We start from the raw sequence: 12,468 nt of genomic DNA, 5'->3' as shown, positions 1-12,468 counted from the left end.
AGTAGTTGCTAATGACTTGATTCAATCTGCTCCCAGTGAACCAGATTTCCTCAAGAGGGTCAGCTCATAACCAGAGATGAATTGTTGGTCTAGAGCTCTGCTCCAGAAACGAAGGCCCAGTGCCCCGATGGAAGCCGCCTGGTTCTCCTCGCCTGAAGAAGGCGTGGCAAAGTCGCAGCGAGACCAACACCATGTTAACTGTGTTTTTTGATTGGGAGGGTGTTGTCCATCCTGAGTACGCCCCTTCAGGCCAAACAATTAACAGGGAGTACTACCTCAAGGGTTTTCAGCTGTTGAGAGATGCAGTGTGACGAAAATGGCCGCAGCTGTGGGCAGCTGGAGACTGGCAGCCTCATCATGACAGTGTGACCACTCAGTGCATCGTCTCATGCAGCGTTTTTTGGCAAAACATCAAATCACCCAGGTGACTCAGCCCCGCTACAGCCCAGATTTGACACCCTGCGACATCTGGCTTTTCCCAAAACCGAAATCACCTTTGAAAGGAAGAGAGTTCAGACCATCGATAAGATTCAGGAAAATACTGATGGGGCAGCTAATGGCGACTCCCACAAAGGGTTTTGCAGAGTGTTTTGAACAATGGAAGAGATGCTGAGAGAACTGTGTGAGGTCCCAAGGCATCAACTTTGAAGGGGACCGAGGTATCATTGTCTTATACACAGTGTTTCTTGTATCTTCAATAAATGCCTCTATTTTTCATACTACATGGCTATATCTTTCTGGACAGACGTGTGTGTGTGTGTGTGTGTGTGTGTGTGTGTGTGTGTAATGTTCTCACCTGTTTTCCGCATGCGTTAATGGCCAAAGTCCTGTTGACAATATCTGAGGCTTCCCATCGTGGGAGATGTCTTTATACCAGCACAGCGGTTTGTGCGACAGACAGCTTTGTCTGCTGTTCGTGTGTGATGAGAGCTTGGGCTTATCAGCTTGCTTTTGGGGGCACTGTTCTTATCCCGGATGCGGAGCAAGGTCCCTCCATGCTGTAGGATGTATTCCAGGGGCAGGCCCTTTGAAACCTCGCCTTCAGACCGCAGGGGTGCCTTTTTCACGCAGTGGAGCGGCAGAGCACGCCTCGCGGAGGCTCCTTCCTGCGACTGCCGAGTTGCTCCCCACCTGTGCCGTTCATCCAGGGCAAGCCGTGCCGCGCACAGTCGTCCGTTGGGATTTGTGCTGAACAGGTAGTCTGTTTGCCTGGAGCTGTTTAGTTGGCATCCTTGCAGGCAGGATCTAATGGGATACCTCGAAGAGAGCAAGGTTGGTGTGTGGGATGCAAGATTTGTAGAATTAGAGAGTCCGCTGATGAGGAAGACAGTCCCTCTGTCGCAGAGCTGGTGTGCGCCAGGGGTTCCCTTCGCTCTGGGCAGAGCGCTGGAAACTCATGTGATTGGCACTCCCCACCCCTGGGCAGCTCCGCCAAGTGTCCTGGGCCTTTTGCCCTTCTCCGTCCCTAGCAGAGACACTCCCTCCAGCTGTCCAGAGACCTCTGGGCCCACCGGGCCATCAGGTGGTCCTTCTGCGGAGGCTCCTCTCTCAGGGCTGCTCTTGAGGGGGCTGCGCAGGTGGGATCCTTTTCCTGAAATGAGTGGAACAGCGTCAGAATGGAGATACCGCAGGGACACACGAGACAGTGTGGCTCAGCATTAACTAACCTGCCCATGGCGGAGCTTTGATGCAGTCCTTTCTGGGTTTCTTTTTATCCTCACCTGAGGACATGCCCTTTGGTTTTAGAGAAAGAGGGGAAGGAGGGCCGGGAGAGAGAGGGACAGGGATGTGAGAGAAACAATGATCAGCTGCCTCATACGTGCTCCGACTGGGGACTGAACCTGCAACCGAGACCTGTGCCCTGACCAGGAATCGAACCACGGTCTTACAGCCTACGAAGACAGCCCACTGAGCCACAGAGGCCTGGGCCCTGTCTGGATTTCTAAGGGGAAAATGTAAGGTTGGTAGGAGGAACAGGCTGGGGTTGAATAAGTTTAATTCTTATTTTCAAATTAGCTGATCTTTAGAAAACAACTGAATTTCAAAGATTCTTGTCTAAGGCGCCAGAGGATTTCTTTCTGTCTTACCCTCCTGGCTCTGGGTTACGTCGCTCCCTGTTCCTGAGCTCCCAGCAGCAGTCGCGGCCAGTGAGCCCAGGGCCACGCCACCCTGCTCTTTCCTAAGAGACTGGACAGCCGGAGAATCTTCAGACCCCTCAGACTTGGTTGTCGTTCTTCCATGCTTCCTCAGAATCCGTGATCCTCTGCCAGCATAATGGAATTAAAGACCAATTCTTTCCCCCACCACCCCTGCCTTAATTGTTCTCAGTTCTTCTGGTTACTTGGGTCTACACTCTAGCTACTTCTGTAGGGAGCCACTGTTAAGTTTCATAATTTCTGATAGCCCTTGACGGAGTCTTTTCTTCAAAGAGGTGCCCAACTGACATTTATTTTCTCAGTCTGCTGAATTGACAGCTTCAGGTCGACAGGACCAGAGTTTGGACTTAAGCTTTAGCAGAAGTGGCACGATAGGCCAGCTATGTAACCTGTAGAATTTTAAGGTGTGCACACCCTGGCAGTGGCTCGGCAGGTGCCGGCATCCCGGTGCAGAGCCTGCCAAAACCTGGCTGGCCTTCCCTTTGGAGGAGACCAGAGCGTTGTTAAGCTCTGCTAAGTTACTAAGTTCTGCTTGCTGCTGGTATGCGAGAACCCTCGGGAACAGCGCTCCTGGCTGAGCAGCCGGTAAACAATACAGCAAGGCGGGACTCCAGGGCCTCAGGCAGCTAAAGATACACAGACCTGAGCTCTGATAAGCCTGCGAGTGTGGCTGTCTGGGGGAAGGGGGAAAGCCGGCTGTGTGGAGTTTTCTTCAAGTCCTGTCTTTCCGATCCCTGCGTGGTCAGGAAGAGGCACAGCCCTGGCTAAGCACCCAGAGTGTTTATGGAACCAGCTACATAGCATAACAACATGCCATTCATAATGCTAATTTCACTTTCTTCCTTGAACATGCCACGAATTCCTGATGGAGACGACTCAGTTCACTAGCAAAAGCTACTCAGAAGCTCAAACTAATCAGAAGGAAGCCATTAGATTCCAGGACGGTTAGAAGACGGCTGTGCAGCGCGTTTAAGGGAGAGTAGTTTTAATATTGAATGAGTGTCAATATATAAATTTCATATTGAAAGATGAATGAAGTCACAGGGTCTATAAGTTTAATTATTGAGATAGATAAAGTTTGCCTGTTCAGTGAAAGCCCCCATGACTGAAATCTCTCACCGAGGAGCCTGTGAGGGGATCAGATGAGACCAAGAATAAACCCTCCGTAAACGAGGGCTTCGGGAGCCCTTAGCGTTCTGCGCAGTCGGAGGGACAGGGTCTGCGGCTTGGGGCGCACTGCTCTCTAGCCCAGGCGGAGGGGTAAGTTAAGAGTCTTGCTCCCGGGCGACCTACCCCATCCTGTGCCAGGGGTTTGCAGGGCGGTGGGGAGAGGGGCACCCTGATCCCAGTAGTGCCTTCTGGGAATGGCTTGCTCCCCCCTCACCACTCCTGGCAGGGAAAACACTGTCAGCCCGGCTATCCCGGGAGAAGGGGGCTTGGGGCGCTGCAGCCTGAAGTGAAGTAATTGGACACCTGGCAGACTTTTCAGAGAGAGGTGGGGCCTAAGAGTAGTGCCCACCTCCCGCGGCCTGGCATCCGTGGCCGTGCGTGCTCAGGGTAGGCTCGGCAGTCTCACTCACCCCCTTCCCCTGCCAACACTGTGCGCATTGCGCAGCGTGTCCCTGGAGTGGTTCGCTTGGAGGTTTCTCCTCGGTGCTCTCAGGAGTAAGAGTGGAGCCACCTGGTGGGCCGCCTCCTCACCTTCAGAGGTCCTTTCTTTCGTTTCGGAAGCACCATCTCACAGAAGAGCAAGTTTCCCAGAGCTGTGGAGTCCTTCTGGACAATTCCTGGGTTGCTCAGAGTTTTATCTTCGTAGAATTGCCACCGAAAGATTGTCGATTGTAACGCTCTAAGCCACAGTTTGCCGTTGGCTTGCCTTAGTTTTAACAGTTCATTCATGTCATTTCCTCAAGCAGCAAAAAAAAAGAAAGAAAAAAAGAAAGAAAATCTCCTTGTTAATGAATCTTATTTACCCTGTTGAGGGTTATAGAAGGGATCAACTTGTAAGTTTGTTTTAATTTCCTTTTTTAATAATATTTTAATGATCTGATATTACAACATATAGAAAGTAATGGAGCCTACCAAAAGCCACGGTTTTGGCCCTGCCTTGTGTATTTCTGGCTTTTTCTTCGCTTTTCTTTGACAGCTACAGCTAACTGATCCTGTTCCTCCTTCTCCCTGTCCCAGGTATCATCACTTCCAAATCTGTGTTCCTCCTTCCCACATCTTTGCAATTTGGGCACCTAGTCGTGATTTTCACATTCTTTCAACCTTCAGGATCTTGGCTGCCCTTCGTGAGCCAGTAGGTTCAGTTATGTGCCTGGAGCCCACATGTTCTGTGAGGATTTTAATGTGGAATCGATTCCCTCACCACATCACTGAAACAGTGGCGAAGGGAAAAGACAGCTGTCACCATCCACACTGTTGCCCTCTGTCGCCTTCCCCTACCCCCTCCCCATCTCGGCTGTGGCTGGTGGGAGCTCCTGATGGGGGGCTCCTGGCACAGGTGCCGCTGCCGCACGTCTCAGGGAGGCTTGCGTGGCCTTGTGTCTGAACGCCCCTCCTTGCCTCGCCTGTGGTGGGGAAGCCCACGTGGCCTTCGCGCAGCCCTCCGAGGCCGCCGCATTCCTGGAGAGCGCCCACGGGGCGCCCCGCGTGAGCATGGTGCTGGGCGGGCGGTCTCAGCCTCTGACGCCTCCTGCTTGGCCCGAATCCGGGCAGTAGGAATGGGAAGGAGATTCATGTGTTGTGTCGTGATTTTCATCTTCTGGGCACATCTAGATAATTATATAATTATAGGTCGTATGAGTAGGTTGTAATAAGCATAATTATTTTTTAAAATTTGTTTTCCAATCAGCAATACTTTTTAAGTTCTACTCTTCACTAATGTAACCATCAGCTATTTTTGAGTACCTGTTATGTGCCCACTTCTTGCTCTTAGCGTGGCGGATACAGGAAAACAATGGACAGCCTAGGGCTTTGCCCTCATGAAGTTGACATCTAGCAGGTGCAGACAGACACTGAACAGGCTGATAAAACAGGAATTCTCAGTCTAAGTGTCGTGCAGAGAAGACAGGTGACGCGACTAGCGCTGGGTGACGGCTGGAGGTGGGGGCCCAGGGAAGACTCGTGGGCGTTTACCCTGGGCTCAGGGTGGTTGGAGAGAACCAGGCGTGTGCAGCTTAGGCGGGGTGGGGAGCGGTTTCAGTCCGGGAGCAGCAGAGGCAAAGGCCCGGGGGCGTTTTATTGCCGCTTTCTGCTTTATCAAGTTAAGTGACAGCACACGCAGCACTTGGTCACTGTGGAGAGCCTTTTGTGTGAGGTTTTGCCGTGCGCTAACGGAAGGCTCAGCCGAGCTGGTGCCGGCCTTGTGAGAGTCTGCCCTTGCTTTGTGCGCTGAAGGCTGTCCCTGTTCCCCTCAGCTCTACGTCTCCTCGGAGAGCCGCTTCAACACGCTGGCCGAGCTGGTCCACCATCACTCCACTGTGGCGGACGGGCTCATCACCACTCTCCACTACCCCGCCCCCAAGCGCAACAAGCCCACCGTCTACGGCGTGTCCCCCAACTACGACAAGTGGGAGATGGAGCGCACGGACATCACCATGAAGCACAAGCTGGGAGGAGGCCAGTACGGGGAGGTGTATGAAGGCGTGTGGAAGAAGTACAGCCTGACGGTGGCCGTGAAGACCTTGAAGGTAGGCCCGGGGCCGGCGGCCAGGCAGCGCCGCCTCTGCGCGTGGGGCCGCCGTGAGCGCGAGGCGCTGCGGCCGCTGTGCGGGCTGCCCCTTCCCGGGTAGCCTGCTCCTGCACGCAGGTCCCGGGGGGTGCTCTTCAGTCTCTCGTCATCTGTGATGTTTCTTTGTACATGTTGAGTCATTCTCACCCTCGCAGTGTGTCGCCGCATATGGCGAGAGCTGAGAAGTGCTGTGGTTTTTGGTGTAAAAAGATTAGTCATTTGGAGAAGTGTGTTCGTTCTATGGCAGGAGTCTTTTAAAGCCGTGGGTTTCTGTTCTGTTTGTGTGGCATTTGAATCACTTCCTATTGAGAGTTAAGGGAAGGAGGGAACTAAAAGCCTTAAGTTTTGAAAGGAGATTTAGCCAAAATGTGTTTGACGTTTCTGTGGATTTTTGTTGGCAGATACGAAAGGCAAGTGGCATTGAGTTCCTAGCAGGTTCTTGTTCTCTTTACTGTGTGTCCAGATTTCTGGAAATAAGGAAACACTGATTAAAGCTTCTTCTAATTCAGATCACCTACCTCCCCTTTTTCATCCTTGTTAAACCCTCTCAACTAATGCATAGTGTTTCAAGTTTTCAGGTAGTTGATTTTTCTTTTCAAGTGATTTGAAATCTTCAGGATGCCAGAGATGTTTTAATTTGCAGCCTTCTTCAAAATGGTGATCCAGGCTTTTCCTATAGCGAGAGTGTCCCCTAGTGCGGGCCTGCGGTATTTTCACTTGTGCTACGTGAACTCCAACTAGGCTGACATGTGCACAGAAATTGAGAGGGAGCCCCTCCCTTTCTGTAGCTAAAAAGAACCAAAACATCCACTAGTGGGGAAACTGGACCCAACCACGTGTGCGCTTATCAAAAGTCAGTCAGGAGCACGCAGTGAGACCCCGCCCAAACGCCTGTCTTTTAGGGGTTCTCGCTCCCTGACGCCTTCCCTCGGGCACAGTGAAACAGAAATTATGAGTCCTGGCTAATACAGAGAAAAGGTTGCATGCTTTAGTCCTAGAAACAAAAGGAGGCCAACTGACCCTTGTGCGGGGGTGGTAGTGGCATGATTTGGGGTCACCCTGAGGCCTCCTGGATATTTTTCAAGTAAGATTTTTTTTAAATTAATAAGCATTTATTGAGTTCCTCACTTGTATTTGCCAGCCCTTGGCTTAACAATGGGATTGTGAAAATGAACCAGAGTTCATTCCTTCAGGCTCATCTGGGCAGTTAGGGTCGTCCAGTTAGTAGTAGCAGATCGTCTAGAGAGGAGAAGCAGGCGAGTATGACAGTAATTGCAGTGCAGTGCAAAAGGGGCCACATTAGGCACACGTGTGGCACTGTGGCCCTTCACAGGGATGAACGGAGGGGCGGGGAGCCCCTCTCTGCGGGAAGAGAGCAGGAAGGGAGTCGGGAGCTGGGGCCTAGAGGGGGGGCAAGAGGCAGCCAAGGGAACAGAGGTCAGGGAGGCAGGTGGAGGGCAGAGGGGGCGCCAGGTCAGAGGGCGCTGGTTGTTCCCCTGGAGGCGTGGGTCACACGAGAGGGCTCGTGGCACAGGAGTGGGACGGTGGAGTTGTTGCGTTTCGCAGAGGTGGCGAGGTGGCGAGCCCTGGAGCGAACTGAACCGCACTCCCCGCCTCTCCCAGATCAGGGGCTTGTGCTGTGGCGCCTGGAGTTGGTGCACAGTCGAGGGCCCAGCCCAGAGGCCCCGGGTCTTGACCAGCTGAGAACTTATGAAAGGCCTAGGTACCACCCACACACTCGCCAGGATTTGCAAAAATGAAACAAGGAAGAGTAAACATACAAAATACACTAGATTTCAATTAACGCAAGGCCTGTTTGAAAACTTAAAAATGAGTGGAGCTCATACAACATGACATGTGGGGAAACCAGCCGAGGAGCTGACGCTGTGGTGGTTTCTGAACAGCCGAAGAGGGGGTTTCAGAGTAGGGACTGCGTGGGACCTGGGGGCGCTGCCCGTGGCGTTCTTACCCAGTGGGTCCGAGTTATCCGGAAGAAGGGGTTTTAGAGTATGCTTCTCTAATGATGTATTATTAAACTTCGTGTTGTATGCTTTTAGTAATTTCCCCTAAGAGCCTTATTAACCTCCGGTCCCCAGTTACAGGGTCTGGTGGCACGGAGTTCTGTGAGTAGCCACCCCGGGTGGTGCCAGCCAGGGAAAGGGAAACGCATGGTCTTCCAGAGGATGCCAGCCCGCAGCGCGGGCCACGCACCTGCTGAGTGAACGGCCCCCCTCCCTGTCGCTGCACGGAAGCCTCCCTGTGTGCCCCACTGACCAGAGAGAGGGGTAGGGTTAGTACTGGGAGCATTTGTCTCCGCTCCGGAAGTTGAGACCTTTACGTGGGCTCTACATGGCAGTAATGGCTGACACACACTGAGCTCTTACCACGTGCATGGCAGAGTTCTGGGTGCCTTGCACATAACATCTGTTAAGCCTCACAACCGCCTGCAGAGAAGGGCAGCGCTGTTACTACTGCCATCAAGGGGGACAAGATGGCAGCGGGGGGGTGGTTGCGTCGCTTGCCTGGAGTTACACAGCCAGGAGGGCAGAGCCAGGTGCCAGGCCCCAGGCCCAGACAACCTGCTCCAGAGCCCAACTGTTTTGTCACTCAGGTTCTTATTCCTCATATACCATGAAAAATATACATAAACCACAGTTACGCATCTTAAAAACCACCTCCCCTCCCCCACTCACCTCTCTCAGAGGCCTTAGCCAAGATCCACCTTTCTCTTCAAGGCTCCTTGGGAGACCCTTGTGGCTCTGGCCCAGACGCTCGCTCAGCGCCTCTCTGTGCCAGGTCCCCTGGGCCCCCAGTCCATCCTCCACCCCCTCCCTGTCCCGCCTGGTTTGTGTTGCTGGCCCCTCAGGGACAGAGCCCGCTCTCCCTTAACCAGCAGGGGGAGCAAGACCCTACTTTTAACCACGATTCTTCATGGGACCCCCCTGCAGCCTTGCTCCTGTACCTTCAGGGCGTAGGACCAGAAGCGGACACAGATTAAAAAGGAGGCACTAGGCTGACCCCTATGGATGGGAAACTGGAATTACAGCCAAGGCCCACTGATGGCAAACCAATTGCTAGTTTTGAATTTTGGCAATATTCAGGAGGTCATAGGCTTGACTTTTACCCTTGTTATAGGCAGAATGTGTGTAAGAGAACCAACTGTCAAGTACAAAAAGCCCCAAGGTTCACATGAGCCATGTTCCAAAGATTAAGTAAGTCATTCCTTTTCTGTGAAACAGTTGCATAAGTTATTGCAACTTTGGAAAGTTGCAGTAATTTGGAAAAGACCACTGTTTGTCTAGTTGTGGCATTAAGATTGAATCATAAAGTAACTGACTAATTTACCCTTAAAATAATGAGACATAATGTTGTTATAAAATATTGACTTAAAATTGTACCCAGTTCTTTACCTATTTTTCAAATAGGTAAGATACGCCATCTCCTCCGCCTTTGAATTCTGTGTCTTTCCAGAATGGTCCACATGTGCATTATTTTTCACCACATGGCAGCATGTTACAGACATCGCTCTATACCTTCTATTGTCCACTCGTTGTAACTTGACGGGGGTTTCTTGCCAGTGCCCGCGAGCCTGCCCCTTTTTGGCGCGGTGTCTCTGTGCGCACCGGCCCTTCTTGAACCTTGTGTCCTTCCCAGCACTTGGCTGTTGCGGCAGTGTCACAGGTGCTCCTTGCTGGCACCCTTGGTGGGAAGAGTGTCCAGGGGGGCAGCCCCTCGAGCAGACCCACTGGATCAAGGGCCACGTGCGTTCATGGCTTTGCTCACGCTCCCACATGCCTCCCAAGGAGCTCATGCCTGTGTCGCTCCACCAGCAGCGCCGAGGCTGCGCCTGGGTGCCGCGCCCTCAGTGTTGAGTTTGGGGTGTAGTTTTGTCCTTTCCCCCAGGAAGCTGGTTTTATTGGAGAGCCCCAGGAACGAGCAGAGAAGGGAGGCTCCATGACAGCACTGACATGGGACAGTCCACACAGTGGCACTCTGACTTCACGAGGGGGCCACACGGCTCAGGGCCCACCATTGCTACGCTGCACTTGGGCTGGCAGCAGGGTCTCCTCTGGCCATGGAGCTTGATGCAGCAGCCATACTTGGGATCAGAGTTCTGGGGCTTTCTCTGTGGGGTGGCTTCTCGTGGACTTTTGCTTGGGCTTCAAGCCCCATGTCTGGTGTGTAAACCTCCTTCTTCAGTCAAGCCCAGAAATTGCCCACCGTTCCAGTGTTTTTAAACATGTAGACGCTGGTCCACCTGATGGATGAAGGATGGTACTTCCCAGTCCTTGTAGCCTTGCTCACCTAAATTTGGGTAAGAACCAGAGATACGTGGAAGCCGACCTGTCAGACGAGAGCCCTGGGCCAGGGCCGGTGCCCCTGCCGAGAGGGAGGCAGCAGGAGCCCCGAGAGCTGAGCCACAGCAGCGGGCTGTGGGGGCGGTTTTGAAAAAGGGGTTCGTTTCTGTGACACAGAACACCTGCCCTTGGGGGGGAGGCCAGCGCGCAGACAGCCGGAACTGGCGAGAAGGTCCTGTGCGACGCTGAGTCTGAGAGAATGTGCCTGCGAGGAAGACAGGGCCACAGTGCTGGAGGGCCAGCCTGCCCTTTGTATGGGCAGTGTTTCCAGCCTGCTCGTCGGGAGCAGGGACGTGCCGTCTCCGTGGTGATGGAAGGGAGGTCCGTGGGCGGAGCGCAGCTGCAGTCTGGGCATGCACTTGGCACTCTGTGCGTGAGGTGGACGCTGCCTTGCTTTCTCTCTTGTGGATGAGAAAAGAGCAGTTCACAGATAACCTCTGCGTTACCTCTTCTGTATGTGACTTACCACGGTCCCACAGCGGCAGAGCCTGGCCAGCACCAGCCAAAAGGTTCACCTGCCTTGTGCAGAGAGGTCACATGACCCTTGTCCCTCTGTAACACACCTGCGATTCACGGCCTTTACTCAAAGTGTTGCCCTCACCCCAGCTGATCTGAGTGCCTTTTATTTTACTGTGAAAGTGGAAGAATTTGCTTCAAAAAGACGATGGAAAGTTTTTAAATAAAAGTGAAAGAATGTAACAGGAGGTAGCATCAGGGATGTTTCTAGTTCAGGACAGCCGCATGCAGTATGCTGTTAGCAGTTTACATTCTAAGTTGGACCAGGTCTGATTCCAGCAGGGGGAAATAAGTTCACACTGACTGTCCTAAAAGGAAAAAAGGGGGATTGATTTATACTGACCACACTGGTGCATGCACGTGCAGGAATGAATGTGAGAAGAAGACAAGAAGCGAAGAGGGATGGCTTCGAAAGCTGTATTGCTCTTTGTGCCTAAGTCTCAAGATCTAGAACACAGTTCTTTTAGAAAAGATACAGTAGCTGTAAGAGCAGGTGATATTTCTGAAATGATTTCACTGCCTGTGGCTTACTATGTGGTGCTTTAAGATTGAAAAAAAATTCCACGTGTCTGAAAGACTTCACAGGAGAGCTCCTTTCTGACCATGTTGTTAGCCAAGCAAGATCCTGCAAGCCGCTTGTCCTTATGTGAGCCTTTACATTAGGGTGTCACCCTGGTAAGTCAGAGCACTTCACACCCAGACAGTGTGGTCGGCCGAGCTGTGAAGGAGCAGAGGACTCTGGAGAATTAACAGCCGGCAGGGTGGCGGCAGGACGGGCCCTTTTCCCCCACGTGGCTTAACACAGAGACCGTGATGTTTAATTGGTATTTAGAGCAGCTCACCGTTTTTAAAGAGCAGTAAATTGCTTCTTGGTTTCAGTTGCATGGAGCCCTAAGCAAAGTGATAGTGGGCTGGCACATAGCTCACCGGTCATGCTTCCCTGTTAACACGATCGACCAAAGCAGGAAAGCGCTGCGGAAGGCTGGCCATCCTCCGGAAGGCTTCCCTAAGTTCAGGGGCCGGGGCCGGGGCTGGGGCCGCCGGGGGGAGCGCGACAGTGAGGATACTTCAGAGCTTTGTCTCCGGTAGGGACAGGTGCAGCGTACAAAGCATCCCTCTTGGGGGAAGCTAGTTTTCAAGAAGCCACTCCTTGTCTCCCACGAAAGCTTTCTCTTCGGACAAACTCAGACTCCGTGTTGAAACTTGGGGGGTGGTGCCTTGCTTCCCTCACGGCCTTCATCGCCAGTTCCTTCGGCGGACAGACCATCACCACCACCTGCTTCCTGTTTTGAGGACAGTGGGTTCGTTAAGTCAAAAGAGGTTTACCCGACATGAGTCACAGCAAGGCTCTCGTGGAACAGGGCCAGGGGTCACGGCGCTCTGGACCAGAGCCTGGAGCAGCAACCTCTAGCCTCCTTCATCTCATGGCACACACCCTAACTGCTGAAATTGTGCAGCACACTGGTCTGTGTGCCGATCTGACCAAAAAAATAGGTATGGTTTTGATTCATTCACACTGGATGGCTATTGTTCTGTTGGTTGTTGTCATTCTTTTATTTGATAATCAAAGAGAAAAGAGGTCTGTGCCCCCGACTAAATAGTCAGGCGTTGCATGTTCTAAAAATTCTTGCGGCGCGCCTGTGGAACCTCGTTGGCCTAGACTCGGGCTGTGTGTGGAAACGCAGAAATGCCGCATTCGCTC

At 52.6% G+C, this 12,468-nt stretch overlaps 1 protein-coding gene across 2 annotated transcripts in view; it reads left to right on the top strand.

Moving 5' to 3' along the window:
- The window catches only part of ABL1 (ABL proto-oncogene 1, non-receptor tyrosine kinase), a 108,982-nt gene that overhangs the window by 82,988 nt on the left and 13,526 nt on the right, over positions 1–12,468 (top strand). For both annotated transcript variants that reach the window (XM_054584218.1, XM_054584219.1), the window contains exon 4: positions 5,579–5,851. In XM_054584218.1, the coding sequence (XP_054440193.1) occupies positions 5,579–5,851 (273 nt within the window). The remainder of the gene's footprint in view (positions 1–5,578; positions 5,852–12,468) is intronic.

Source organism: Pteronotus mesoamericanus, unplaced genomic scaffold (assembly GCF_021234165.1).
Source record: "Pteronotus mesoamericanus isolate MK-2021 breed Mesoamerican mustached bat unplaced genomic scaffold, CSHL_Meso_final contig_78, whole genome shotgun sequence".
In the NCBI taxonomy this organism is placed as follows: Eukaryota; Metazoa; Chordata; class Mammalia; order Chiroptera; family Mormoopidae; genus Pteronotus; species Pteronotus mesoamericanus.
Note: the sequence above shows the minus strand (reverse complement) of the source record. Positions and strands in the feature narration are given on the sequence as shown.